General features: G+C 45.4%; 8 protein-coding genes across 8 annotated transcripts; 3 read left to right on the plus strand and 5 right to left on the minus strand.

Annotated features, from left to right (window-relative positions):
• Positions 1–660: 660 nt before the first annotated feature.
• Positions 661–5,870, minus strand: AOL_s00169g125 (uncharacterized protein; the record flags this gene model as incomplete). Its single annotated transcript, XM_011127482.1, has 4 exons — positions 661–1,702; positions 1,880–4,668; positions 4,734–4,835; positions 4,890–5,870. The coding sequence occupies 4 exons, from the start codon at positions 5,868–5,870 to the stop codon at positions 661–663; spliced, it is 4,914 nt and encodes a 1,637-aa protein (XP_011125784.1).
• Positions 5,871–6,374: 504 nt separating this feature from the next.
• On the minus strand, positions 6,375–8,074 carry AOL_s00169g126 (uncharacterized protein; the record flags this gene model as incomplete). Its single annotated transcript, XM_011127483.1, has 5 exons — positions 6,375–6,604; positions 6,685–7,317; positions 7,389–7,642; positions 7,720–7,835; positions 7,898–8,074. 5 exons carry the CDS (start codon positions 8,072–8,074, stop codon positions 6,375–6,377), a joined length of 1,410 nt encoding a protein of 469 aa, XP_011125785.1.
• Positions 8,075–10,087: 2,013 nt separating this feature from the next.
• AOL_s00169g127 (uncharacterized protein) lies at positions 10,088–11,356 on the minus strand (the record flags this gene model as incomplete). Its single annotated transcript, XM_011127484.1, has 5 exons — positions 10,088–10,163; positions 10,219–10,278; positions 10,335–10,458; positions 10,522–10,641; positions 10,699–11,356. The coding sequence occupies 5 exons, from the start codon at positions 11,354–11,356 to the stop codon at positions 10,088–10,090; spliced, it is 1,038 nt and encodes a 345-aa protein (XP_011125786.1).
• Positions 11,357–11,880: 524 nt separating this feature from the next.
• AOL_s00169g128 (uncharacterized protein) lies at positions 11,881–15,202 on the minus strand (the record flags this gene model as incomplete). Its single annotated transcript, XM_011127485.1, has 10 exons — positions 11,881–13,092; positions 13,152–13,289; positions 13,359–13,451; positions 13,510–13,817; positions 13,879–13,912; positions 13,965–14,014; positions 14,101–14,157; positions 14,212–14,318; positions 14,380–14,779; positions 14,857–15,202. The coding sequence occupies 10 exons, from the start codon at positions 15,200–15,202 to the stop codon at positions 11,881–11,883; spliced, it is 2,745 nt and encodes a 914-aa protein (XP_011125787.1).
• Positions 15,203–15,590: 388 nt separating this feature from the next.
• On the plus strand, positions 15,591–16,674 carry AOL_s00169g129 (uncharacterized protein; the record flags this gene model as incomplete). Its single annotated transcript, XM_011127486.1, has 2 exons — positions 15,591–15,953; positions 16,033–16,674. The coding sequence occupies 2 exons, from the start codon at positions 15,591–15,593 to the stop codon at positions 16,672–16,674; spliced, it is 1,005 nt and encodes a 334-aa protein (XP_011125788.1).
• Positions 16,675–17,826: 1,152 nt separating this feature from the next.
• Positions 17,827–19,609, plus strand: AOL_s00169g130 (uncharacterized protein; the record flags this gene model as incomplete). The annotated part of the gene is made up of 6 exons (XM_011127487.1): positions 17,827–18,033; positions 18,095–18,405; positions 18,470–18,639; positions 18,706–19,005; positions 19,073–19,329; positions 19,409–19,609. The coding sequence occupies 6 exons, from the start codon at positions 17,827–17,829 to the stop codon at positions 19,607–19,609; spliced, it is 1,446 nt and encodes a 481-aa protein (XP_011125789.1).
• A 990-nt stretch (positions 19,610–20,599) lies between these two features.
• AOL_s00169g131 (uncharacterized protein) lies at positions 20,600–21,292 on the plus strand (the record flags this gene model as incomplete). Its single annotated transcript, XM_011127488.1, has 1 exon — positions 20,600–21,292. The coding sequence occupies one exon, from the start codon at positions 20,600–20,602 to the stop codon at positions 21,290–21,292; it is 693 nt and encodes a 230-aa protein (XP_011125790.1).
• Positions 21,293–21,952: 660 nt separating this feature from the next.
• Positions 21,953–23,010, minus strand: AOL_s00169g132 (uncharacterized protein; the record flags this gene model as incomplete). The annotated part of the gene is made up of 5 exons (XM_011127489.1): positions 21,953–22,018; positions 22,112–22,262; positions 22,322–22,512; positions 22,613–22,723; positions 22,801–23,010. The coding sequence occupies 5 exons, from the start codon at positions 23,008–23,010 to the stop codon at positions 21,953–21,955; spliced, it is 729 nt and encodes a 242-aa protein (XP_011125791.1).
• Between the last annotated feature and the right edge of the window lie 1,635 nt (positions 23,011–24,645).

A 24,645-nucleotide genomic window follows, 5' to 3' on the forward strand; every position in this document is an offset into this window, starting at 1 on the left:
GAGCATTAATTTGGTTTTTTTGCGATGGATATAGCGCTCTGCCTACCTTCGTGGTAAAGGCCTATAGTCTAGCATAGGATAGATATACCCGTCAAAGTTAGAAGTAATATACATTGTAAAAGGAATGTAAATGTTAATAGTGAACTTCAAGATGAGGGTTGTTGAAAGGAGGAGGATGGAAAGGATGAAAGTAAAAGAGAAGACCAAAAGTCTGAGGTTTATTTAAATAGCTAGGTATTAAGAGGTGTAGCCGCAGTGTTTCTAGAATGTGGTCGTCCTACTAGGGGAAGCATAAAGGTATGAGTCATCTGGTTACGCTATAGAAGCGCCGGTTCATGGAAAGCTCGGTGTTATTCTAGAATATATTGGAGTATTCAGGTATTCTGTACACCCTACTATAGGTACGTTTATGGGCTTGACGTACAGAAACTTAACTAACTGTGTATTAAGTGATAGAGAATGATCTAGAACTGCCGTAGTCACGACCTACGTATCTTCATATAGCAGAGCAGCTACAACCTAGCCCAAAATTCTAAATATGGTGTTTTTCATTGTGTCTTGAATAGTTCCTTAAAGCTCGTTTAAGTACATCGGTGGAGGGGAAGGGGGGAAAAAAAGGAAAAAAAGAAAAGAAAAAAATCAGTTCATATCAAGGCTCAATCAGTCCTCGTCCTTCTCCTGTAGCACGTGCGTAACATAATCAACGACCACTAGCAAAATCCTATCCGCCGTCATATCTGCCATCCTTCTTCCAGTGGATCGTTCGCAGTTCCAGAATACCAGAGCAACGAGCTCATCCCTATTCTGGTATTCAGCATCGGGTCTACTAAGTTTAGCGAAGAACATTTCAAGCATTTGCCATGCCGGGGGGCATAAAGTATTTATCAACATTTTGTACTTTCTGACGATGGCGAGTGGAAGGTCTCCTTTTGAAATACCATGGTGTAGTGGGCGAGGCGGTAGGGGCGGACCCGGCTTACGAATGCGTTTTGCTGAGGACGGCTTGGGACTATCTATGTTTGTCCTTGGGGGGGTTTTCGGGTTTGGCAAAGATTCCAAGGTCAATGACATTTTAGGACCCCTTGGTGTTTCGGGGAGATTTTGTTTCTCGGGATTCGGAGGGCTTTTATCATCTGTGGCTTCTTTAGACTCTTCGGTATTGCTTGTGATGGGCTTTGGTCGCCGAAGGCAAGATTTTAGAGGGGTAAGAGTTCTGAGTTGAGGTTTGGATATCTTCACGGTGTCGTCAAGTTGGAATTGTGGCTGCCATCTAGGCGCAGGACTGGGGCTGCTGTTTATAAGATCGCTCCAGTCTTCGTTGTCATCCATGGTTTGGTCGATTTCGGCCTTTGACATACCAGGTCGTATTCGACGTGGCGTTGCGGGGGAGGTTGAAATAATAGTTTCGAGTTTCTGTTTCGGAGGAGTTGGAAGTTGACGAGGGACAGATTGCTGCCGGGCTCTTTTGGCAGCTTCTTTTTTCTTTTCGGCGTCCTTTTTCTTTTCGGCATCTCTCATAATTTTGTCGTATTTAATACGACGAGGGGTCTCATACTTTTTCAGGCCGTCAGCAACGGCTTTTCTGACAAGCTCTAGTTTGGATTCGGTTTCTAATTGCATGAGCGCCATCTGCTTTGCGCGGTAAATTTCTGCGGGGCTTTGAAGAATTTGTTCTGGTGTAAGAGGTACAACTGTAATAACACTGTCCACTGAAGATATGGAAGTATTTGTCGTATTAGATATAGATCGAGATTGTGAAATATTTGAATGTGAATGTCTATGTGCCGATTGTCGTTGTTTTGCGCTCTTGATTTTTTCAGGTGTCCAGATTGTCCCTTTGGGTCGAACATACTCGGCCTTGGCTTTGTCGCTCTATAACTTTGCCTTTTCGGCTTCCTTCCGGGCCCGTTCTTCCGCCGGGGAAAATGGGTCATCGTCCTCGTCATCAAGTGCTGAGGTAGCGAGATATCGCGTATCAAGTTGTTCATTTTTGTCAATGGAGTTAGCTGGCTGATGTGCTGCTGAGGCCCGTTCTATGTAAGTTTTATTGGGAGTATGTGGTTTTTCTATGCTAATAGCTGTCTCCGCATTATTTATTCCCTCTGGGGGGGCTGCTGGTGATTCTCTCTCGAAGCTAACATCTTCTGTAAGAGCTTGTTCCGAGTCGACGCTCTGAGCGGCTAATTCGTTTCGCCTCCAAATTTCAAAGTCCCTTTCGGCTTCAACAAGACTTTCATGAATGGCTCGGGCAAATATAATATCATCTTGAAGTCTCATCGGCCTACGCGGATAGTGCGAAAATGGGCGCCTTCGCTCGAAAGGTGTACTTGAGTTTAACTCAAAAAACCTGCAGTCTAAACCCATCCAAGTCTCGCGATCAACGGCTTTCCCTTTAATTGCGCGTTTTATTTCTTTTTGTTCTTCCGTTTCTTCTTCAGGCTCTTCATCGGATTCATCACTGGCGAGTAGAGTCATATCTTCATCTTCAGAATACTCTTCGACAACAGTTTCGTTGATGGGATCCTTTTTGGTGATATCCTCTTTCGCAAGCCCCTCTTCGATAGCCTCATTTTCAACAATTTCTTCCTCATTAACACCCTTCTCGAGGAATCCGGGTAATTCAGATAGTTTGGCTACCGCGATCTCGTACTGCTGTTCTTCTGTAAGCTTAGGAGGTCCTGGTTTGCCCTCCTCCCGAGGAGTTGCCGTTGGTTTGGAAGGTTTGCCTGAGTTGGCGATTCCATTGAAAGGGACATCGGGAAACGGCAGCTTAGCATATATCGTTTGCCTTCCAATTTCAGAGCGCCTTAGCGCCTTAGATTCCTTGTCTGGTGCACGGTCAGCTCCGACAGGCCCGATAGCAAGAGATCCTTCGTCCGTCAGTTTTGTGAATTGCGAGGTTTTCTTCAAGATACCTTTAAGGGGCGTTTTCATGGGGATTTTGAGGCGTAACGGAGTTTCTGGGACCTTGCGTTTTGGAGCCTCCATATCAATTACCAAATCGCTCTCCAACGTGAAGCTCGCTGTTGGGATCTTGAAACCTTCGGGTTCAGGTTCCGTATGGGCCTCAACGGAGGATTTCGCATCCGGGAGCGGCTGGATTTTGTCCGATACACCAAGCGCGGATACGCTTAAATCGCTGCCACATACCTCAAGGTTAGCTCTTTCAACTCCGTCTGCATGTCTTTTCTCTTGCGGATATGAACTCTCGAACACATCCTGCATATCGCTTGTCCATTCCGTTTTCAGCACTCCCGATTTGATCTTTTGCTTTTTTCCACCCTTTCTCGTGATTGAAGTATCTAGGTTCTCGAATTCATAGCCTAGTCTTTCGAAAAGTGGCCTTATGGTCTTGAGGCTCACATTAGGACCTGGGTGAGCGAGGGGTGTGGGAATGTCATCTAGCGAGACGCTAGGGCGGACTTCCGCTTCAAAACCCTGCGGGTGTCTTAAATGCGGAGTGAGTAAAGGAGCCATCGATCCCTCAGCCGTAGTAAAAGTTTGAGGCTCCTGTGAGGTATCAGAAATCATGGAGTGCCCATCTCTAGGATAGGTATCTGCTTGGCTTATACTGTCGCCGAGATCAAACTCGCTTCCTTCTGTCGAAGTAGTTGATGTTGAGGACGAAGCAATGGAATCTAACCATTCCTGCTTCTGCTGTTGAGTAGGCAGTTTGCAGCCATCCGATGGAATATACAGGGGAGTAGACGAAATTTGGCCATCACCTTGTTCTCCTGGGGACTGGGGCTCGAAGTTTGGTGCATTTTGTGCCCCAAGGTCGATGAGATCGTCCAGAGCCTGCGACAGAGAGAATTGCTGTCCTGGCTCCATTATCGTGTATTTGACTAGAGGCATACTGCTCTCTCTCAACAATAGATCGACTTCGCGGTCCTGATCCCTGGTTTTTTCTTGGACCTCTAACAAGCGATTAATCTCCGCGGACACTCTTTCTTGGTCTCTCCTTAAAACATCAAGAGTCGCCTCGAGATCGATATTTCCGGCTCCGCCATCCTTTAATTGGAGTGCCTCCATGGCAGTCGCAACATCGTTATCCATATCTTCGTGCGTAAGCGTAGAGCTTGGGGGGATTATTAACGCGCCCGGTTGCTCTCTGTCCCCGTGTTCTCTATCGCTAGAGACACGCTTTAAACTCGAAATCGGCATTTCATTCTCTTCAAAAACGTCATCAGGATCAATTGGTTTGACAGAGCCCATCATCGGCGATGGGAAGTTATTTTCGTTTGCTGGCTGAGAGAAGATATCCATTCGATGGTGTGGGCTAGCCTTCTCATCTTCTGTGGAATAGAGAATAAAGACATTGGTTCGGGGTTTTCCACGAGGTGGTTGAACGGAATAGAGGTTTCGGTATTTCTCTCTTTCGTTGTCAAGGCGGTTGCGATACATCAAGCCAGAAATATCGCTCTCACCATTCCCTGCTGGGAAGCTGTGGGGACTCGTTGGGATTTGCTCGTCACCTTGCGTTATGGTGAGCTCATCCCCTTTTCTTTGAGCCCACGCAGTCTGAGGATTGCGTAAGGAGAGATCTCCTTCGGTTGGAGCATCATAAATGATGATAGACTCCATTGGCGTGACGATTTTAGTGATCTCTATTCCATTGTTATCTTCCTTCCGCTCTTTATTTTTCTTCTTATTCTTTTTCTTAGATCTCTAAGGTACTGTTAGCTTATATTTTCGAATCTCTAGGATTTGATACTTGCCTTAGGCTGTGGCACCATCTGAACGGATGAGCCTTGCTTGGAGTTGCGGTTGCGTGGTTGAGTGAGTGGGACCGCTTTGGTAGTACTTAAGGGCGAGGCCCTAGATTTGTCTTCGTTCTGTACGCTGATTAGCCGTTAAGTTACTTGAAACTTTCTAGGAGACTACTGTACCTTTTCTGCATCTTTAGATTCCTTAAAGTTGGTCTCCTCGCCAGCCTTGGCTGTAGGTCTAATAATAACTTCCTGATCGACACCAAGACGCCTACGCTTTTCACCCTCTTGATCTTGGTATTTTTTGGCAATGCTCTGTATCCCTTCGAGTAGCCTAACACTCCCAAGACCCTCCTCTTCATCGTTATCGAGCCAAACATCATCCTCTTCCACTGTTGCCGTTGAACTATCTGTTCCCCTCATACGAGCCTCCAGTAGTTTCATACGAGCGGATTGGGAGTCACCTATCATCTGTCCAACCTCAGGCCTTTTGAGTTGGCGGAGGTCAAGCTCTAGCCCTTGGATTCGCCGTTCGCCGTTCTCTCCTTCATCACAGCGAACTCTGAAGAGCTCAATACATTGGCCATGAACAATCTTTGACATTTGATCTCCGAGGGTGTCGCAGCTATTACAGGATTCCATGAAATCCTTGAGACGTTGCTCAGCATCGATCGCGATGTTGATGACACCATCTTCATCGGCATCATCGAAAGTGTATGTTCGAGAACTAGGTTGCATGCAGACTTGCTGCTGATGGAAGGAAGTCGCGTATTTTTGACTCATTACTGTGGTACTAAGTATCTGATGGATCCTATCGATGTCAGCTTTTGTGTCTTCAGAAGAATTTTTGCCCATCCTAATGCGGCTTGAAGAAGGTTTAGGTTTTCGATTAAAAGAGGTTCTTTGAGATGGAGGTTGTTTCGGTCCAAAAGGAGGGTTGTTTTTTGGAGGCGAGGTGAATGAGAAGGACGAAGTTGGGGTAAAATTTGGATTTATTTGTTGAATATCCCATTGTGGGATTCTAGGAGGGAAGCTTCGGGCGGTGGGTTCGGAGAAATTAGGAGTGGGTCTAGGACTTGGAGGTTGCGGTGACGGAGGGGTCGGAGGGGCCGTAGTCGACGAAGACGACGTCTCCCAGGAGTCGGACAGTAAGCAGACCATAGCGAACGCGGAACACAGTCTTTGGTAGCTTTTAGAACTTTTTATTGAAGGTATGGTGATGATTGTGAGAAAGGTGGTGATGGTATTGATAGAGGTGATAAAGTTGGCGATGGTGGAAGAGGATTAGAAGGCTAAAGGAGCTGACAGTAAATTTTTGTCATTTTGGAAGACACACATACATACACTACTTGAATACAGAAGCCAGTATATATATCAGCTACACCAAAAAGGTCTAGCTACTTCACCCTCAGCCCTTTGACATCTTTTCATATAACTACCTAGTACTCAGTACTTATCCATCTAGAGCTACCAAAGCCCGTTTCGTGGATTCTCTCTATGCTAACCTCATTCATATTTCCATATCTCTTAACATACTCTCAATGTGGCCCTTAAATTTACCCCTTAAATATTTTGTTCTAGTTCAAGGATTTCAATCTTCGGTTACCATATATTATCTATTCCTTAATGTCGATTCCGCTTTCATTCTTATCGCTTATGTCTTTATTAAATTTGTATACCTCCCTCAATTTCCTTACCCATGAAAAGCCACCAGCCAAGGGTTACAAAATACCACAGTTCTGGGAAAACGCCAGCCCGTACAGCCCAGCAGATAGCCACCAGAACCATTAACGCGCGTGCTCCGATCGATTTCTTATTGTACTGCTGGGATACAGCGACTTTTCTTCTGGAATCCGGATTAGAGCGGTAAGAGAATTCTTCTTCTTCAGCAAGAACTGATATTAGCTAGTGATACTAATTTCTCTCTTATTGTCGCTATATTCGCATTGAGCTATGTCAGCCGTGGGGTACTTACCATCCTTGCCTCTGGGTACCTTCGATAGTCGTCCACCTTCTTCCCTCAGCAGAATGTCTTCAAGCATTTCTTGTCTTCTCTCCGCTCGTTGCAGGGGTACTAGCCTGAGGGTGTCGTCTTGGTTGTCCTCACACGGCACAATCTTCCATGGTTCCCCTGCCAAATGCGACTTCGAGAAGAAGCTGTCTCCTCCCAAGAAGTACATGCTACGTCGGAAGACCGAACTAGGCAAGCTATTCTCATCTAAACTCCCAGGCCCAGATGCGAGCACCCATTTGCTTAGATCGAACGCCGTGACCTCTCCAGAGTCGAACGCGGAATTATCAATTTTGTTAAACCAATATTTTTTCTCCTGGTGGAAGGACAGCCAAAACTCGTCGCGGTCCCGCAAGTGAGAAATGAAGTCTTCGATTGCATTCAATCTCGTAGGGTATCTTTCAACTTGGGCCATAATCGTGGCGAAAATCTTTTCTGCTTCGTAAGATCCTTCGCTCCCCAGGGTGAAGCAAAAGCTGCGGGGTGGTTCGACTATTCGATGTCCTTTAGTCCAGCGCCTATAGTTGACGAAGTTTTCAATATAGGCCGGTGTACGACCCTTTCGTTGGAAGTGGAGACTGCCATCGACCACCACATCTATGCATCTTATGTGTTAAGAACGCTCAAGTTTTGCCGTGGCAATTTCGGCTACGTAACGATACACTTACGGAGATATTGTACACGATTCCCAGCCCATGAACCGATATGCTGTGGTAGTATAAGATCTTGAACATGTGGTGCGGTCAATTTCAAAAGCCGAAAACTCGTCACGGCCAACGCCAAAAGACTTAACGGATCTAGTTCATTAAAGATGCGGAATAGAACACCGCTTGGGAGCCATGATAACCTGCCGGTCGAATCTTCGTCATGCCTTATTGACTGCGTAAGTTGGCGGTGGAGCCTCGACGTCTTGTAACGTTCGCTATCAAATACCAAAATTCAGCTATAAAGGGGCTTCCCTACCATAAAGGTTTGTACGTTTTCCTGGCTTTCTCTCACCTAAACTTTTGATCTAGCATCATCTCCGCAAGGGCCTTTCTGATCGCCCACTGCTCTTTCTGGAGGGTAGGCCAATCTGGAAATCGTTCATTTGTATGAAGAGGGTATATCATAGTCTATTCAATTGATCAGCCCCATAATCTAGCCGGAAATCCACTGCATTAGATATTAACAATACTTCTTTTGTATCAAGATTCACAAACATTGCAGTCTCAACGTTCCCTTTTCTCTCCGAAAAGGGAGGCAGTACAGGTAGTAGATCCGATTCGGTGGGCCCTTTCTGGGGAGTTGGGGTTACCGGACCTGGAGACGGAGGGACCGTCGCATCGCTTTGGTTCCTAGTATTTGTCGACATTGTGATACTTTCACTTCCAGTTTTCAGTATTTCTTGGCAAGGGAAATGATTCTATTATACGGTATACAGTAGACTCGGACTCCGGTGATGTCCTTTACTTCTCGTTAGAATGCTGATATGCGGTCGCCCGGAGAACACGCCTAGAGATATTATTTGAGATGCCTCTGGCATGGATCGGATATGTGGGTAGTCAGGAACTCTCCATAAAACTTCGCTCCCTCCTTGATGCATGTGTAATATTGCCGGCCGTCTTCCTTGTTCGTCGCACCGGGTTTCTTTCATAACATCCGCAACAAAGGCGTTTGCTTCTCATTGTGGTATTTTATGTGTTGCAGCCACACCTCTTACTGCCGCTCCTGCCGCAGAATCCGCGTCAAATAAATTGAACAACCCTCCGATCTTTCTTTTCTTCCAACAATGAATCGGCCCCAAATACCGCAAGGAGACCGAGAGATTTCTGGGGCGGGAAGTACTTGAATACCCTTTTGAAGCAATTAAAACGTCTTAACTTTTACATTTTAGATAGAGCGTACGTCTCATGATCACAAGCTTATATAGCTTATTTAGATCATAGCTATCTTGACTCTCGCTTCTGTTTCTGGGCCTAAGGCCAGGATGATATGAGGTGCATTTGCCACTTTGCGGCTGAGTATTGAACCAGCCATCTGCCTATATCACTTGACAAGCTCAAGGAATAATACCTATTACAGAATTGATGTTCTGTGTGCCATTTTATAAGTCTAGTGATATGGAAATGTTTAAATAATTGTGAAACAAGGTCATTTTCTACAGCGAAGAGATGGAGGGGTACTCTCGTAGTTTAGGTCATGCCTAGCTGAGAGCGGGGATATAATAAATATAATCTGATCATGTTGAAATCAGTGGTCCTAGACGGAATGGGGCATATTCAAGGTCAAAGTATATCAGCGAATGCATGCAGGAGAGACTCTATACCAACCCCAATGCGGCGTTAAAAAATATTATGTAAAATTAAAAGCACAATGACTAATTATTTTCCAGGCCCTTCGAGCGCAGATTGTGGCAAGAGCATAAGCAGGAACCACGGTAATTATAAACGAAATGCTAATGCACAGACCTAACTTGGTACCACGAAGGACCCAGATTGAGGGACTGTAGGCTAAACGACATTTGATGTATAAAAGCAAACTATATAGCACGTGTTAACTTCAAATCTAGGTGCTCTCGAGGCTGAAGGATTGTGGAAACGTATTATCAGTTCGGTCGCATATCGCAAGCCGAGTGGCGCCGTGGCGGTCGCACTCGGAGCCCACAAAATGTCAGCTAGCCCGCTGTGCGCATGCGCTATAATTTCAAAAGTAACACTTCACTGAGGAATAGCTAGCCCCTCCCAGCTCAAGTCTATATCGTCAATTAATTCTATCATCCAGTTAAAGTTGCGTAGATTGCACCAGTTATACTTTCTTTTCACAGTCCCCCGCGGCCGCTGTGAAGTGGGGCAACACGTATCACGATGTGCGCTAGACGTTGAGCTGAATTTGCATTTGCCATTCAATCTTGAGCTATAGATGCGAAAATCGGGTGCCATGAGGCGGGAAAGTTAAGTCAACAAGATAAAGAAGTATTATCCTTTCAGGAGCGGTCTTGAATTTGGGAGCTAAGCTAGTTTAGTGTCGAGGCTATTGTCCTACCAGTATGCACTTAGCGCAAGATTACATCACGGGAAGGTCTAATATAACGGCACCAATACAATACTGAATATGCTGAGTAGTCGCATATTACTAGGGTGTTAGGGCACATTCTCGTTTTGGTGGCTCTCGGTCACCCGTCTAAACTAGACTAGGTGTTAGGTAACAATCAAAATGCTAAAATCTAGATTTAAAAGCAGCAAGATGCCCACGGGGACTATAGTACTACTACAGGTTTGTAACAGTAGTTTTGGTCGAAAGCGGCGTTTTGAAGGCGTTAACGCGTTTCGATCGTGTAGCATGATCATACGACCTAGAAAACACCCATACTTCCTTTAATGCCCTGCTACGCGAAGGTTATAGGAATAATAGCCCACTGCGGATTGCCGGTTTGGTTAAATATGTGTGATGTAATGCGCCCTCTATTATGTGTCAGCTCAAATTACTCGTTCTGCGATGGCTCCGGATAGCAAGTACCCAACTTCTGAAGTGCCATCGTATGGCCCGATGTACGTTTTGAACTGCACATTCTTAATTCTAAAGGCTGTTATTAGCTTAGTTGAACCATAACTTTCGTTTGCGGTGTTACGTACACCCAGGAACCCTTATGTGAAGATGAGCTGTCACGACCGATAAACCAATAATCTTGACTTCCTGGAAGACTCGGGGCCGTTTTAAGTTCTACAGATGGGCCCTCGGAGCCAAAATAGAACCTCTCTTTGAGAAACTGTTAGCGTGTAGCCTCTTCATTACACTCCGTCCTCGTCGCTCGCTACTTACTGCTGTTCATGAGCGGGCAAGAAATAACCCAAACACCACTGCCATCTATCTTCGAAAGCTTGAGCATCTGATCCGCAAATCCTTCTGAGTATGTCCAGGATTGTACTGTGGTGCCCGAATCTACGGGGCATTAGGTACTAAATTAAAAAGCCCTAGATAGGATAAATCAGACTTTACCTTTGCGAGGGTCGAGGAGCATTCCATTTTTTAGATTGACAATGAAGACCATTGAACCGTTATACCGCGATGGCAAGCAATTTTCTAGGCCATTATTAGTATTAGAAGGCAGCGATTCCATTTCCCTGATGCTAGTTGCTAGGGCGAAATTCATATAAGAAGTCAAGTCCTTAATCTGAGTCATTAACCTCGTCTTCTCGTTGTTCGCAATCAGGAGGGTATTATTCGAAGATGACTGTGAAGTCCTCAAGGTTTCGCAGTCGCTGCGTATATCGACAACTTCCTTTTTAGCAATTTCTACCTCCCTTTTAACTCCGGCCAGCTCATCATTTTTTGCCTTGAGGCTAGTCTCGAGGCCTTTGAGGCTACTATTCACAGACGAATACTTTGATTGTAAAGCATCGTACTCACTACGTAACGCGATGAGTTCTTTGACAGCCTGCTCTTTGCTTCCAATCTCGCTAGCCAGATTCCTAGCAGCTGCTTCCATCTCTTCAGCATGGCGACGAGCAGCCTCCTCTGCCCGCTTTCTTTGTAATCGAGCATTTTGGATTGCAGCGACGTTGTTCGAATCATATCTAAAAACGCTGACGCTTGAGTCGACGTCGGCGCTGGGCTGGCGATTGGAGGAATGCTGGGTTTGGAGTGTAGTTTCCATTTTGCAGCTTGAAGGTAATAGTATGCTATGTCTAGAAGAAAAGGCGGTTGGAAGCAAAGAGAAAAATAATTCTAGCTACAAAAGCAGCATTAAGTTTGCAAGATAAGAGTTCAGCTGACCAAGCCTGCAGGGCGCACTGTTAATGGGTGGCGGGGCATACCCACCAAACTATTTTCCTGGGCATGCAGCATGCAGCTGCAGGAGGCCCCACCAAATATAAAAGGCTTGCCCATAGGCCGAAATACTATCGAAAGCGCCAGCGCCGGATTCCACATCGAAAGGGGCGGGAAAGTTAGGTTCATTAGCAACTGATAATTCCAGCAGCCGATTCCCTAAATATCTACAAGGAGGGGTGGCCACCTGGTGTACGTGTTCTAAGTAGCGCGATTGTGACACTGCGATACATGCATTGGTTGTAAAGAATTACAAAATTTTAAATAACGACCACCTATACAAAAGCAAATTAATCATATTAAATTAAACTTCGTGTAGACCACACCAAGTCTGCTATACAAGACTAGATATTAAGCACAACCCCAGATCAGGCCAAGCCTCGTGATGAGTCCTTCGCTCTCCTCTCCGTAGAAGCCACGTAGGGTCCAATTAGCACGAGCAAGCTTTGGAGCCTGCTCGGTCAATTTAGAGACGATTTCGAGCTGGTCATCTGGTTTGTGGTCTCCAAGATATCGGATCGTAGACACGTCCAATGGCCATAAGGGCAGTTCTCCATTCGCATCTCCACAGACCAGCTCGACCGAATCGACAAATGGCACAGGAGCGCTTAGGGTCTTTCCCACAGTCAGCTTGGCTGCGACTATAGGGGCTACGACATCACAGCTCCACGCTTCATTAGCCTGAGAGTAGGCACCGGATGTTACCTGTTTGTCATCGCTATACTTGATCTTGAGACCGCTGAGCCTTCCTGACGAAGAGCTAAAAGCGATCTTGCGGATTACAGAAGACCCATCAATAGTATCGAGCGCACTGAAGCTAGTGGCTAATGAAGATGAGGACCCGGTGCTAACGCAATCACCTAGGTAGAAGTGCTCATTGGGCTTGGTCGCAGACATTGCAGTCTTGGTCTTCTGCTGCAGTGAAGAACCCATTCCAAGAAGATTTTTGGCTGGTGGCATCTTAACGGTACTCGTCGCTGGCATAGGAATATCCTTGCCCCAGACGATTCCGAGGTCCTCAAAGCCACCATCAGAAATAAAGCCGAAGAACCCACGGAATGACCACTGACGATCGTCTACCATAGAGAAGCTATGAGTTTTACCGTTGGATTTGGTTCCAGCTGATAGAATGTTGCACTTGGAGGTCGCCACAGCTATGGTTGTAACCGAGGGGTTGCCTTCTGTACCATTGACGACATGCATTTCGATCTCGGTGATCACTTCATCATGGTCGAGTTGTATCACATGCTGAGGGTTTCCCTCTTTCGTTCCGCGAGTAATCTCAGTGCCAGTAGTGTAGACTACGCAGATACATTTGATCTTCTTTTCATCGCTCCATAGCCTCAGCTCAGTAGGGCGTGCACCAACTTCCAAAGGCTCAAGGTCGTTGAAAAACGATGCGCCAGTTGAAATGCTGTTTTTGTCTTTTAGGAGACTCTGCATGCGGTAGTTGTCCGCTCTGTGGGAAAGCGCGGACAATGAAGTCTGTACCTTCGGATGTAGACTCGCATTATCCTTATTTGTATTTGCAAGAAGAGTCCCATTCTCATCCCTTCTAGGTGTCTGCGCACATGGCCCTGTCAGTAAGTATACTAAGAAGAATAGAAAATGGTAGAATTTACTATAAGAGCGGCTTCTAGCTTCTTTTTAAGTTCATCGATATGCTTTTGTCTATCTTCTGCGTCTTTCTTCTGCTTGCTGAGCTCCTTATTTGTACTGTCCCACTCGTCGCGGGTAGGCAGGCGGTCTTTATATGGCGTCTAAATGTAAGCGTCGTTAGCTTGGGTCTATGCATGTACTTTAGCGAGCTCGAAAAAAAGGCAGCCTACGGGAAGGAGCATTCTAAAAATGCTCGGGCTCAGATATTGTGATGTACGGTAAGGATCGCAGGCAACCTTGGGATCCCTTGTGACAGCATCAACCTTTAAACCAATAAAATGTCAGTATCACAGAAAAACATGTATGCTAAGATGTAGGTACCTCCTTAACGATTTTGATCATCTCAAACCGGCAATCGCGAGCGGCAACTTCCAAGCCAAAAATATCAGGATCATAGAGTTCTATTTTGTTGTTCGGCAGCGGTTTCTCAATTGATTTTGTAACGCCCCGAGACCCCCCGGCTACTAAAGCTTGACTGCTTTTCCCTTTCTTTAGTGCTTCGAGAAGCTCTATATAATGTTTTTCTTTTGCCTCCTGCTCTTCTTTCGCGATTCCAGCATATTTTTTTAGGCTATTGGAGGCCGTTTGGGCAAAGAGTTCAAGTTCATTCTTGTTCAGCTTAGACATCACTGGATCCAAGAAATGCGTTAACCGATGCTCAGGATTTTAAAATTGCTGAGTTATACGTACTGGCATGGATTTGGTTCCACAGAATTTTGTAGTCCTGTTGCCGATCAGCGTTTGGCCTTTTATACTGGGTAGAAATATCAATTTACCGTATACGCGTCATACAAAGACGATGTATAGATACCGGCGTTCTCGTAATCTAGAGGTGACCCCTTTTTAGTTGCTTCATGATAGCTTCGCAGAGAAGTATATTTGGTCAAGATTGCGCTAGAATTTAACTGTTACCGGAAGGCTCGGCGCTAATAATTGTGAGATAGTCTACTTGCCTGACACGCTGCGGACCTATCTCGAAGGTTTAGTGATTTTCCGAGAAATTGGATGGAGTTTCATGCTTACACGCAGCTACAGCGTCGGGGAATTCCATAGCTATTTGTTTTAAATTTTCTAGAGTCCATTGTTTGATGGAGTCAGGCCTAATATCGCCGCCACCAGACCACGTAACTCTACGAGATTACAGTTAGCAAGGCATAGCTAGACCGGAACAAAGCATTGATCAATTCCTACTTGATATTAGTCTTCGCATTTTTGAGCGCAGAATCCTTACTGCTTAACCCAGAAACCGTACCCTCGACATCAACTGCACTAATTTTTGCTGATAGCGACAAGCTACCAGAAAGGCTATTCTTCTTCATAGTGTCTGCAGTCGTAATGGTAACGAGGGCGTCAAATACTCCACCTTCAATAAAACCTGAAATGAAGCAGTCACCGTAGACCTCTGTAAATCTTCCCGCCTCTATGTAGTCAATTGGGACAAACTCAGTCATATCCTCTGCGATCAGGCGTTGGTTTGTAACTTTGACATTGACTTCGTATTTAATATCGGCATTTTTGATATCCTCGGAGTCGATGAATGCGGCTTTACCGGAGACTTGGCCCAAACCATCTAGCTTTATAGTGAGAGCACCTAAAGCATCAAAGTTAAGTCTAAGCATTGCTCTATAGATCTATGTCAAACAATAGGAGAAAGGGGGCCGTTATTACCGCTTACTTCGAGCTTCTTGAGAATATCTGAACTATTTTCGACAAAGCTCGCATCCCAAATGACAGTTTGGCTGACTTCCTTTTGTCCATCAACAACTTTCCTCGACATGGTACCGTTTGCTCCCTCCAGAACCTTCCCTGGAGGAGCCTGCTGTGCGCCTTCGGTAATTTGCTTGGTGTTGGATTCCGGTTGCTCGAGAAGCTCTACAGCACGCAGATCTTCTTCAGTGGCCGGTGTACCACCACGCTTCCGAACAACATCGTTAACGCAGAGAGTTTGGGTATAAGAGTTGAAGCCCATGCCTAAGCGCATGGCGCTGTTGTAGGGGACTGTCATAAGAGCCATGGCACAGATCTATGAGCGATAGAACACTCAACTATGAGTTCTATACTTTGCAGATTTGGAGATCGGGCGAAGCGGTTTATTTTGAAATTTTGAAGGAAGGTAGTCTTGGGGTCATAGAGCTGAGGACGGACTTGGAACGTTTTGGTCTAAAAGGTATTAAATGGGCGACCTGGGGGAACTTTCTCGACCCGGTGCCCACCCTACCGATTTTGGAGCTAGGATAGTTTGGTGGGGGCTAATCTGGTGGGGCTCCCTAGTCAACCCAAGTCGGCTCCGCTTATTTTATAATATGTGGTCGAAGGAGGTGTCTAACGGTACCTGCCTCTCTGCCTCAATTTGATACCACCAATACTACCTATACTACGGGACCAATACTCAAAGAACAAGAATGGATGTTGAAGACCTTTTTCCAGAAAACCCTCTCGAACCTACAGTGGCGTACATCGGCATCAGTCAAACTCCCTTTACAGTCCCTTGGGCGAAAGGTAGAGTTCAATTGTGCACAGGATTCAACTCCCGGCGTACACAAAGTGACGATCTCTTCATCAATCGCGCAGCGTTTCAAGATATAGCGGCTATACCGTTTCAATATCGAGAATGCCAGATAACTTCGATCAGGGACGAGTCGGGCTCGAGTATTGCGAGCTCATACGAGAACAACAATTTTGCGATTAGCGCCTCCGTTGGTGGCAGTTTTCTGGGTGCCTCCGGTAGGGGAACATACGAAAAGAACACACGCGATAACAGAAACGTAAGTTCCGGTATTTCTCCCTCCATGAATGCAGGTCTCCCAATCCAAAATACCGGTTAGTGGCTAACAATTCAATTAGCAATCAAATATCACCGTTCGAGCTGACCATGTATGCGGCCAAATCGAAGTTAGTCGGATCCCTCAGCTAGCCAAGGACGCCGTCACGCTATTGAACACTTCAGCTGATCCCATCAACGAATTTCGCCAGAAGTACGGCGATTTCTACGTGGCTGGCTGTCGGGTTGGCGCTGTGAATAACACCACCATCTCAGGAGAACTTACCAATAAGAGCTCTTTTGAGGAAATGCATGCCGAACTAAAAGTCAAAGTGGTCTTAGCCACCTTTGAGAAGTCTATCCACGAAGTTTCCAAGTCCGCCAGCAATATAGGCGGGCTGAACGTGGTCGCATTCGACTCGCTTACAGACTTCTACTCAAACTTCACGGCTCTCACGTACGAGGACAGCCTCAAAGCCGATGGCGTTGCAGTAGCCAATAAAGAAAAAGCAATGACCATCGCAAACAGGGCTGCTGATGTCTTACTAAGAGAGTTCTCTATCGGACGGGAACAAAATACGTACATCCATCAGGGTGTTGTGGATCGATTGTGCGATAGGGGTTTGGTCACGGAACTGCAGCTGGCTCCATTTGCCACATTACGAGAATATCAATCTATTCTTTGGCGCCGATACAGCTGGGAACGATTTAAACAGCTAGAATAAACTCAATCCCGCAGTGTGCGACGAATAGAAGCGTACATCTTATGTAAATTTAATAATTCAAGCTATCTTCATCTTCATACAAAAAGCCCGCCCCTCGAGCTCGCGCCAGCTGGCCAGCCTAACATTAGATAGTATATTTTATGTGGGTCCCATGACTCAGCTGATTCTGCCACTTCTGCAGGGCACAAGCATGGCTTTTGTGAATTATCGATATAGCTCCATGCAAGAACCCCACCTCCACAAATTAGATTTCGGCGCACTGCGGAAGCCAAGTTGCGATTGCGATTGTGGCTCTTTTGCGGCGTTGTGCTGGCTGCACAAGTTAAGTGCAATGAATATTTTTGCCCCGCCAGCCGCATACAGGTACCCTGACAAACGTCGCGAACTCCGCGTGCCCCTAAAGCAGGACAAAAATTCCCAATGTGAATCTTCGCAAAATCTCCCTTTTTTCTTTCTTTCTTTTCTTTTCCAGAAGCTGATTTGCCAATCTTTTCCCTTTGTGGGAGCGCTTTGATGCTTCTCGTCCGTCACGATATGGCGACAAAGGCTCTTGTAAGCCACAGGCGAAATGGCGTAGCACGTGCGTTCACGAGAATGCGTGCTGCGAGAGTACTAAACCTCAAAGCTTGAGCCGACATAAGACGTTGCTTTCAAATAAATCCCATAAATTATCAATTAAGCAGAGCTTCGTTCCGCGAGCCGGTTCAGGTGCGGCTGAACCATGATTTAATTCGTGACCGCGACTTACAAGCTAAACGGTGGGGCCATGCGCCTTCCATATATGCATACAGGAGTCCCATATTATAGATAGCAATGAAACTAAGTCCAAGATGAGAAACTTCACAAGACCTACAATCAGACACCCCTATACGCTCTTGTGTAGTTTATCAGAGGATTATCGGGCGGCTCCAATGGGGTAGAGGTTTTGTGCGCGCTCCATTCCAGAGCGCAGTAAAATCAAATTAAACCTAGTCTCGATATATATCACTCTGCAAACGCTGCGATTGTAAATAAATTCAGAGTAACACTGCAGTTCAACCTTATCAATTGATCAACGTGACCGTACCAGACAGATCCTCCCTATCTTTTACTTTTCAACATTAATTACTGCTTCTTCAAATGGCGACTCATCTTGTGCCCTACAACACCGCCATGCAGCTTGGCTCTGGCTTCAATTCATTCACTCAAACTTTGTGTATCAACAATGCGGTGGTGCGCGAGACCGAGACCCTCCCGGGTCCCTCACCCGCAGAAACCGGCCAGAGCGCCGATCTGGCGGAAAAGAAGCATATTTCTCAATCCGTGACCTATAAGACAAGCATTATTAGGAAAACCACGGATGTCACGAACATGATGAATGTAGGCGTATAACTTACGTCTGCGAGGGCTATTCCAAGCTAAAAATAACTTAAAATCTTAGATTAATGGTGCATTTACCATCTTGAACGATCAATTGAAAGTCGAAGGTAGTGGCAAGTTTATCGACACCAACATAATAAAGGACAGTGATTTCAGTGTCATGGTCTCAGTCAAGGTAGTTAACCAAGTTATCTACGACCACTCCCTTACAAAATTCCAACCCATCCCCAATATCAAAGATATGACACAAAGGCACTTGGTGGAGATCTACGGAGACTCATTTATCTCAGGTTGGCAAGAAGGAGGGGAATTCCTAGCTGTGTTGAGTATCAAGGCAAAGGAACGTGGTGACGGCCAGGAAATTGCTGCCCAGTAAACTCTCATTCTGTATTTTTTGCCTAGACCCTAAACCCCGGTACTAATGTATTTTTCGCAGAGCTAAGATCGCTTTCACTCGCGGCAAAGGTGAAGTAGACGAGTCAGATCCGAAGAAATTAAAGATCAAACTCGATGCCAAGTTCGAAAAGTTGAAGGACAGCCTTATCAATGAAAATGAAGTTTCGGTGTCTGTGGCATGGACGGGTGGTGGCCAAAACCTCAAGCATCGTTAGTTTTCCAACCCGCTCCCCCCCTCGTATCCTCGATAAGGAGCTTACCAGGATCTCAATAAAGCTGAAAAGGATTGGGACTTCAACACCATGCGAGACGTTGCCTTGAAGTTCCCTGATCTATGTGCCAAAACGCCAATGCGTACTCATGCACTACTCACCAAATACACGGCTCTACGAAGTTTCTACACCACACAGTTGTCTTTCGACTTACCTGTGTATGATAAGACGGGAACATACACTAATATTCTTGAGGAAGCATATCTTGACTACAAGGCAATTCTTGGCACTATCCAAGTTCTTGCATATGGCGTCTGTGAGGGGAAAAAAGCCCTTGTGGTGAATCCTCGCTCAGCATCAGCGGGTAAGCCCTGATTTTCGGCCATTCAATTTAAATCCTAGGACTGGAAAGCTAATATCAATATAATTAGTTGAGCAAACCAAAACCATCATTGAAAAGACTCGCAATCAGAATTCCGAAAAGTCCACTGCTGAGGCTCCGCCAACTACTGATGCTGCGCCACACAAGGAAAGCACTGCTAACTCCACAACTTCTGTTGTCAAAGCCTCTGCAAAGGTGATAAATTCTCCGCCCCTCCTAGTTACGGATCCCTTCCCCGTGACCATCGCGGGTCTTGAGGAAGCGCGCCTCATGTGTCGTTATATGATGAATCGCATCGTCCAAGAGGTAAGAAAGTCATCGTAAAGTCACCTACATCCATCAGATCTAGTGTTTTGCTGACCGAGTCTACTTTTTTAACTTCCAGATCAACAATATTACTATCAAGCCAGAGATTGCCAACGACGAGAGCAGGCCGCTCCCCTTCCAAAGCCCTTTCTTGTTCAAGTTACTTCTACCTATTGCTGTAGATGTTGAGCTCAAGTCTACCTACGCTGATCAAGCCGTTGCGGCGTCCACGATTGACCCTGACGTTTTAGCTAGCAAGTTTACAAGTGTGGCGCAATAGTATCATTCACCGTAATGTATTCATATATATATATATATATTTCGCCCCATGGAAAATTTCAATAGAACCAATATTCCATGTACCGTGCTTATCTAAATCGCTTTTCTCTAATAATGATATAGCTTTTTATTGTTCTTGCCGATATTGGATCGAGATCAATCTTCGGATCGTTCTTATTTCAGCCGACCGGCTAGCAGGTGACTGAGTTGTGTTAAATTAGTCTAAATGATCACAGAACTATTTGCAACTTTTACAACCACTCAATCACATAATAAGAGGGAAGGCCGCTTCAAAAAGGCGTTTTAAGACATCTATGTGGGATACGCAACAAGTTCGAGGTCATGAAACCCCATAGCCACTTTGCACATGAAACTTTGGTGCCGCACTATGAGCGGATCAGCTTTCCAAATCGAGACGCCTTACCAAATTGGGAAGAGCCAATCAAATCCCCTGCTCTTCGTGTCACCACACCCAATTGGGAATTCAGCAGGCGTTTATTTTCAATGTGGCTGAGCCCTTCAGAAGCTCGACCGTTTCTTAAGAGTTCACAATTGGATGAATTGGCATCCGTAGTTGATATCTAAGCCTGTAGGAGTAGTGGTGGCTAGCCCGCGCCCCCAGCCAGGCCCTCATTTACGCCAAGATCGTGAATGAATGAATGAATGTCGACGCGACGGGCTGACTTTCTAATCTTGAAAAGCATGTCGGTCGATCGGTGACAATCCAAACCAACGACGCAATGATGGGCCCGCACGATCAAAGGAATTAATCACATACCATTAGTTATCTCGCTTTACGGGTATATCAAACTCACCTTAATATTCAAAGCAAAATACTTAGCAAATTTTCGGCAATCAACAAGTGTTCGCCCGGCGCCATGCAAACCTCGACATCGATTTATCCGACGGCGTTCCTGGAGCTATCTACACCCACAATAGCAGTTATACTCATACCATAAGACCTATCGCTAGAAATCCTAAGGACACAGCCATGAATCTCATATTCTTAGATACCCCTCCAGCTACAGACCAGGAACTCCCCACTACGATTATCTCCCGCACCCACACTGAAACCACTGCACCGACTACCCTCACTAGCACCCCTCCCCACCTTCCTACAAACAAAATAACAATTCACATCGAAGGTGTAAGAGATATATTCGGCGTCGCCTACTCCTTCAAAAAAGATGGACGCAGGGTCGTCCAACTAGAGACCGGTCCCCCCAAAGACAGATATTGCTACCAAAACTGGTCTAATCTCAGCCACTATGTCATATCATTTGCTGTGGGATTATATAACCCAAATACAGGGGTATACGTAAAGATTGAGAATGCTGGTCCTATCAGGATCGACACCACTCATTTTAAAGACATTTCGGAAGAGGATGTATCTTGGAGAGCAGTTTATGGCGAATTTTATGATTTTTCCTTCTTTATGTTCCCCGTGCTACTATTTTTTGGGTTTAGACGAGGGGATTCTCCTATTCCGATTTTATTCGAAGAGGATATCAAAAAGGGCGCGTATCTTCCAACTTGGAGGAGTAGATTTCGGTATAAGTGGAAACGTTTTCTTGAAATCTTGGTCGAGATACATGAGGTGGCTAAAGGGGGAGCAACGTCACCGACTGAGACGATAAACGACCAAGATCCGAAAATGGCTCAGGATCATAAAAAGGATGAATAGTTTGATAGAAGTCCATTGAGCTTAAGTTACTTGTTGATTTAAGCGTGTGGGCTTAGAGTTCCACGAGACTATTAATAGCCGAATTTAGGACTCGAATCGCGTCGGCGACCTCAGGGCTCTATCTACTGGGTAAACGAAAGATGCCGTAAGAGCAACAGACAAATGCACAAGTTGGAGCAAGATCACTTTATCAGCATCGGACTCCTAGTCAAAGACCTTTGACATGAGAAATAAGAAAAGACTCGAGATTATAAAGCTTGAGACCACTGTCATAGAGATTTTACCATCCGCAAAGCACTACCTAATAGTACAACAACAAACTAAACATCAGTCTTTCTTCTCTTTCACTGTTCGCAACATGAGCCTCCTAAGTTCGCCTCTGCTTCTCTCTGCCTCACGTGAGATAAGGTCCTTTTGCTCTTGCAACTCGCCAAAGATTAGCTTGTCGTTTTTTTCAGTCATTTCCCGCAGAAGCTTTCCGATTCCGCTTATTAATCCTTTGACGTTTCAAATCTTCCGCGATATAATAGAACAAGGAACCGTAGTTTGTGTATGTATGATTGATTGATTTCGTATTTTGGTAGTCTACCAAGCAAATCCAGATGATCTGTCACGATACACTCCTGATCGCGACCTCTAAGCCACTTCCCTCATACCCTTTTATTTTATTCCCCTTTCATTATCCCTAATCTTCTCTAGGTCAATATCACGACCAAGATGCTCCTCCTAGGCGGTTCAAAGAGTATCGAGATAGCAGTCAGTAAATAAAGCGACAATGAGAAAATATCTTGGAAATCATTCTCCCGTCTAACTACTTACCTGAACTAACAACGCTATTTCAAAGCGTTGAATGGCAAGATGCAAACTCCACACAAAACCGCCCACAAGGAAGTTCAAAACCATTACACCAATACTACCGTATAGATAGTTCGTTGACGTCTTCATTTTCTCCTTCACGATCCTGTGGGCTCTGGAATATAGTTAGATTATTGGTTGGTTTGGAATAGAATGGACTGTGGGAGTACAGACGTAACGTGCGGCCCTAGCTCCGTGATCACGCTATCTTCACCTGAAGGCCCACATCTAGCTTCATGGGGTGACTTTGTCCAGACCGTTTGAAAAGTCTCTAATGACTGTGGCTTCTGGTCATACTCCTCAATGTGGGTTGGCGTATGAGGATACTGGGAGAGCTCTCCCATAACAGCTTTTTGGAATTCTCCCTGAAATTATAGATGTTTGATATCAGTTTGCATCTTCGACAACTAGTGTGGCGTTATGGAGGTGATAGCTATCCAGGTATCGACGATTAGGAAAACTTACGTGATAGTTTTCATGGGTGATGTTCTCCCTGGTATCTATGAGTTCCTTGTCCCCGTATGTAGACCCTGTCGCTAGTCCTGCCGCTGTTGCCGTCAAGAGGTATATAGCGCTCTTGAACCGGTATTATGTTATTACTGAATACCAAAGACCATAATAGTGATATGAAAGATTGATGTCATCTGGATTACCCAAAGGCGATAATCGTCTGATGAAGTCAAATTGACAACCCCTTTAACATCTGAGGCTCCAATCATATAATCCGCGGGATCAGGCATCGAAGCAATTGGTCCTGGTGCTAGGACAGTTGACGGGGGCCCGGGGATCGGTGCGGGGACAGGCGCAGCACCGGCAGTGCCGGCATTCGCTCCTGCTTGTCTTCTAGCTCGTCTGGGAGGCATTCTTCTTTTCTTTATGAATTTTCGACTTGAAATTGAAATATTCTCGGAAACTTTGGCTCATAACCTGTTATTACTGAATACCAAAGACCATAATAGTGATATGAAAGATTGATGATTCTTCTTTTCTAACTACTAACTACCTCATAATATCTATGGGATTTAAACTAGCTTATTCCACCTCATCTCACCATGACAACAGGGTTGTAACATATTATAGGTGCTATTTTGTCTCATACCCAGCTCCACCCAAAAAGAATCCAGTAGCCGTTCCTATTCAAGCTTGATAAAATATGGCCTCGGAAGGACTCAGAAGAGTAGGCTATGAGAGAAAGTGTAAAAATTCAGGGATAGGTGGGGTTTAGTAAGGGAAATATGGGCGATGAGCTTAGGGAATCGTTGATCAATGTGATTCGAAAGATATTAATTACCTGGGCGCCATGGGTACTTACACACCCGGGGAATACTAACAGCCCAACGCAAGCTAGCTAACTGGATGAGCCACCATTCGTAAATTCACAGTCCTCTGCATGCAGTCAACAGAAGGTCTCGAGCTCTCCATACCAGTCATCCGGAAGGCACCTAGAAGGCGCCTAGACTATAAAAATGATTGACTTGGGAGCATCCAAAACCGCAGGTCTAGAAATTCCACTATATATATTGATTTTAGTTCAATGATTCTTCAAAAGGAGTTTCGGCGACATTAACACCGTTTAGACTCTCCAATCGGTCTCAAAATTAATAAAGAAGATCCGTATACAGACATCTAATATAGTTGGGAATGGGGTTAGATATCTAACTAATCTCGAGGGGCCGTGCGTCCTGGTTATTTGATATGCAAGCTACCTACTAGGTAAGTACTAGGTAGTAAGTCCCTAGGTGTGTATTAAAAGTGCTTACATGCGGGCCAGCCAATGCTAACAGATATCTTCATTGCGTGGCCATTATACCAATGATCCTATAACTAGGCTGTTCGGGGCTGTTCGGGGTTCTTCCCGCGCTCAAGCCCCAGAATATCGATATCATATTATCATAAATGACTCCAAATTTCCCTTATCAATGCCATATACCCGCTGTCATAGCAGTGATTACCCAAATATCATGCCTCCACGGCGAACAGTGTGGTAATCTCACGCATAAAGGGCTGCCAAGAGCTATAGTAACCTCCCAACACAAAAGCTAACTTTGCATGATATTGCAACCAACGTCAACTACCCACTTAGAAAACTCCAATCCAAAGGATCACGATGGTTCCGACCGTGGTCAGAAGGAGATCTGTTGTATGTTCGAATATTCCATTATAAGGTTTAAGCCGTAGGAAGTTGGGAACTTACCAAAAGGAATAGGCAGCAATGCTTCAAACTGACACAACATTGCGCATGAAAGTGTCTCACTGCAATCTAGTTCCACCCAGCTCAACCTGGCATATTCTCCTCCAACCACCATACAGCACAGCACATGCACAGAGGAAGCACAGCACAGCCGTCCAACTGAGATATTCGCTGACATAATCCTGATAGAGAAGGTCACATGACTATTTTGGGCTTCAAAACCCGAGAGAAAAAACAACACATTTTTCAGCACATCTTGGACCCGAAGCGGGTGTTTTCACAACACAAAGTGTACTTCGTGTTGTCT

This window comes from Orbilia oligospora (genome assembly GCF_000225545.1).
Source record: "Orbilia oligospora ATCC 24927 unplaced genomic scaffold scaffold00169, whole genome shotgun sequence".
Taxonomy (NCBI): Eukaryota; Fungi; Ascomycota; class Orbiliomycetes; order Orbiliales; family Orbiliaceae; genus Orbilia; species Orbilia oligospora.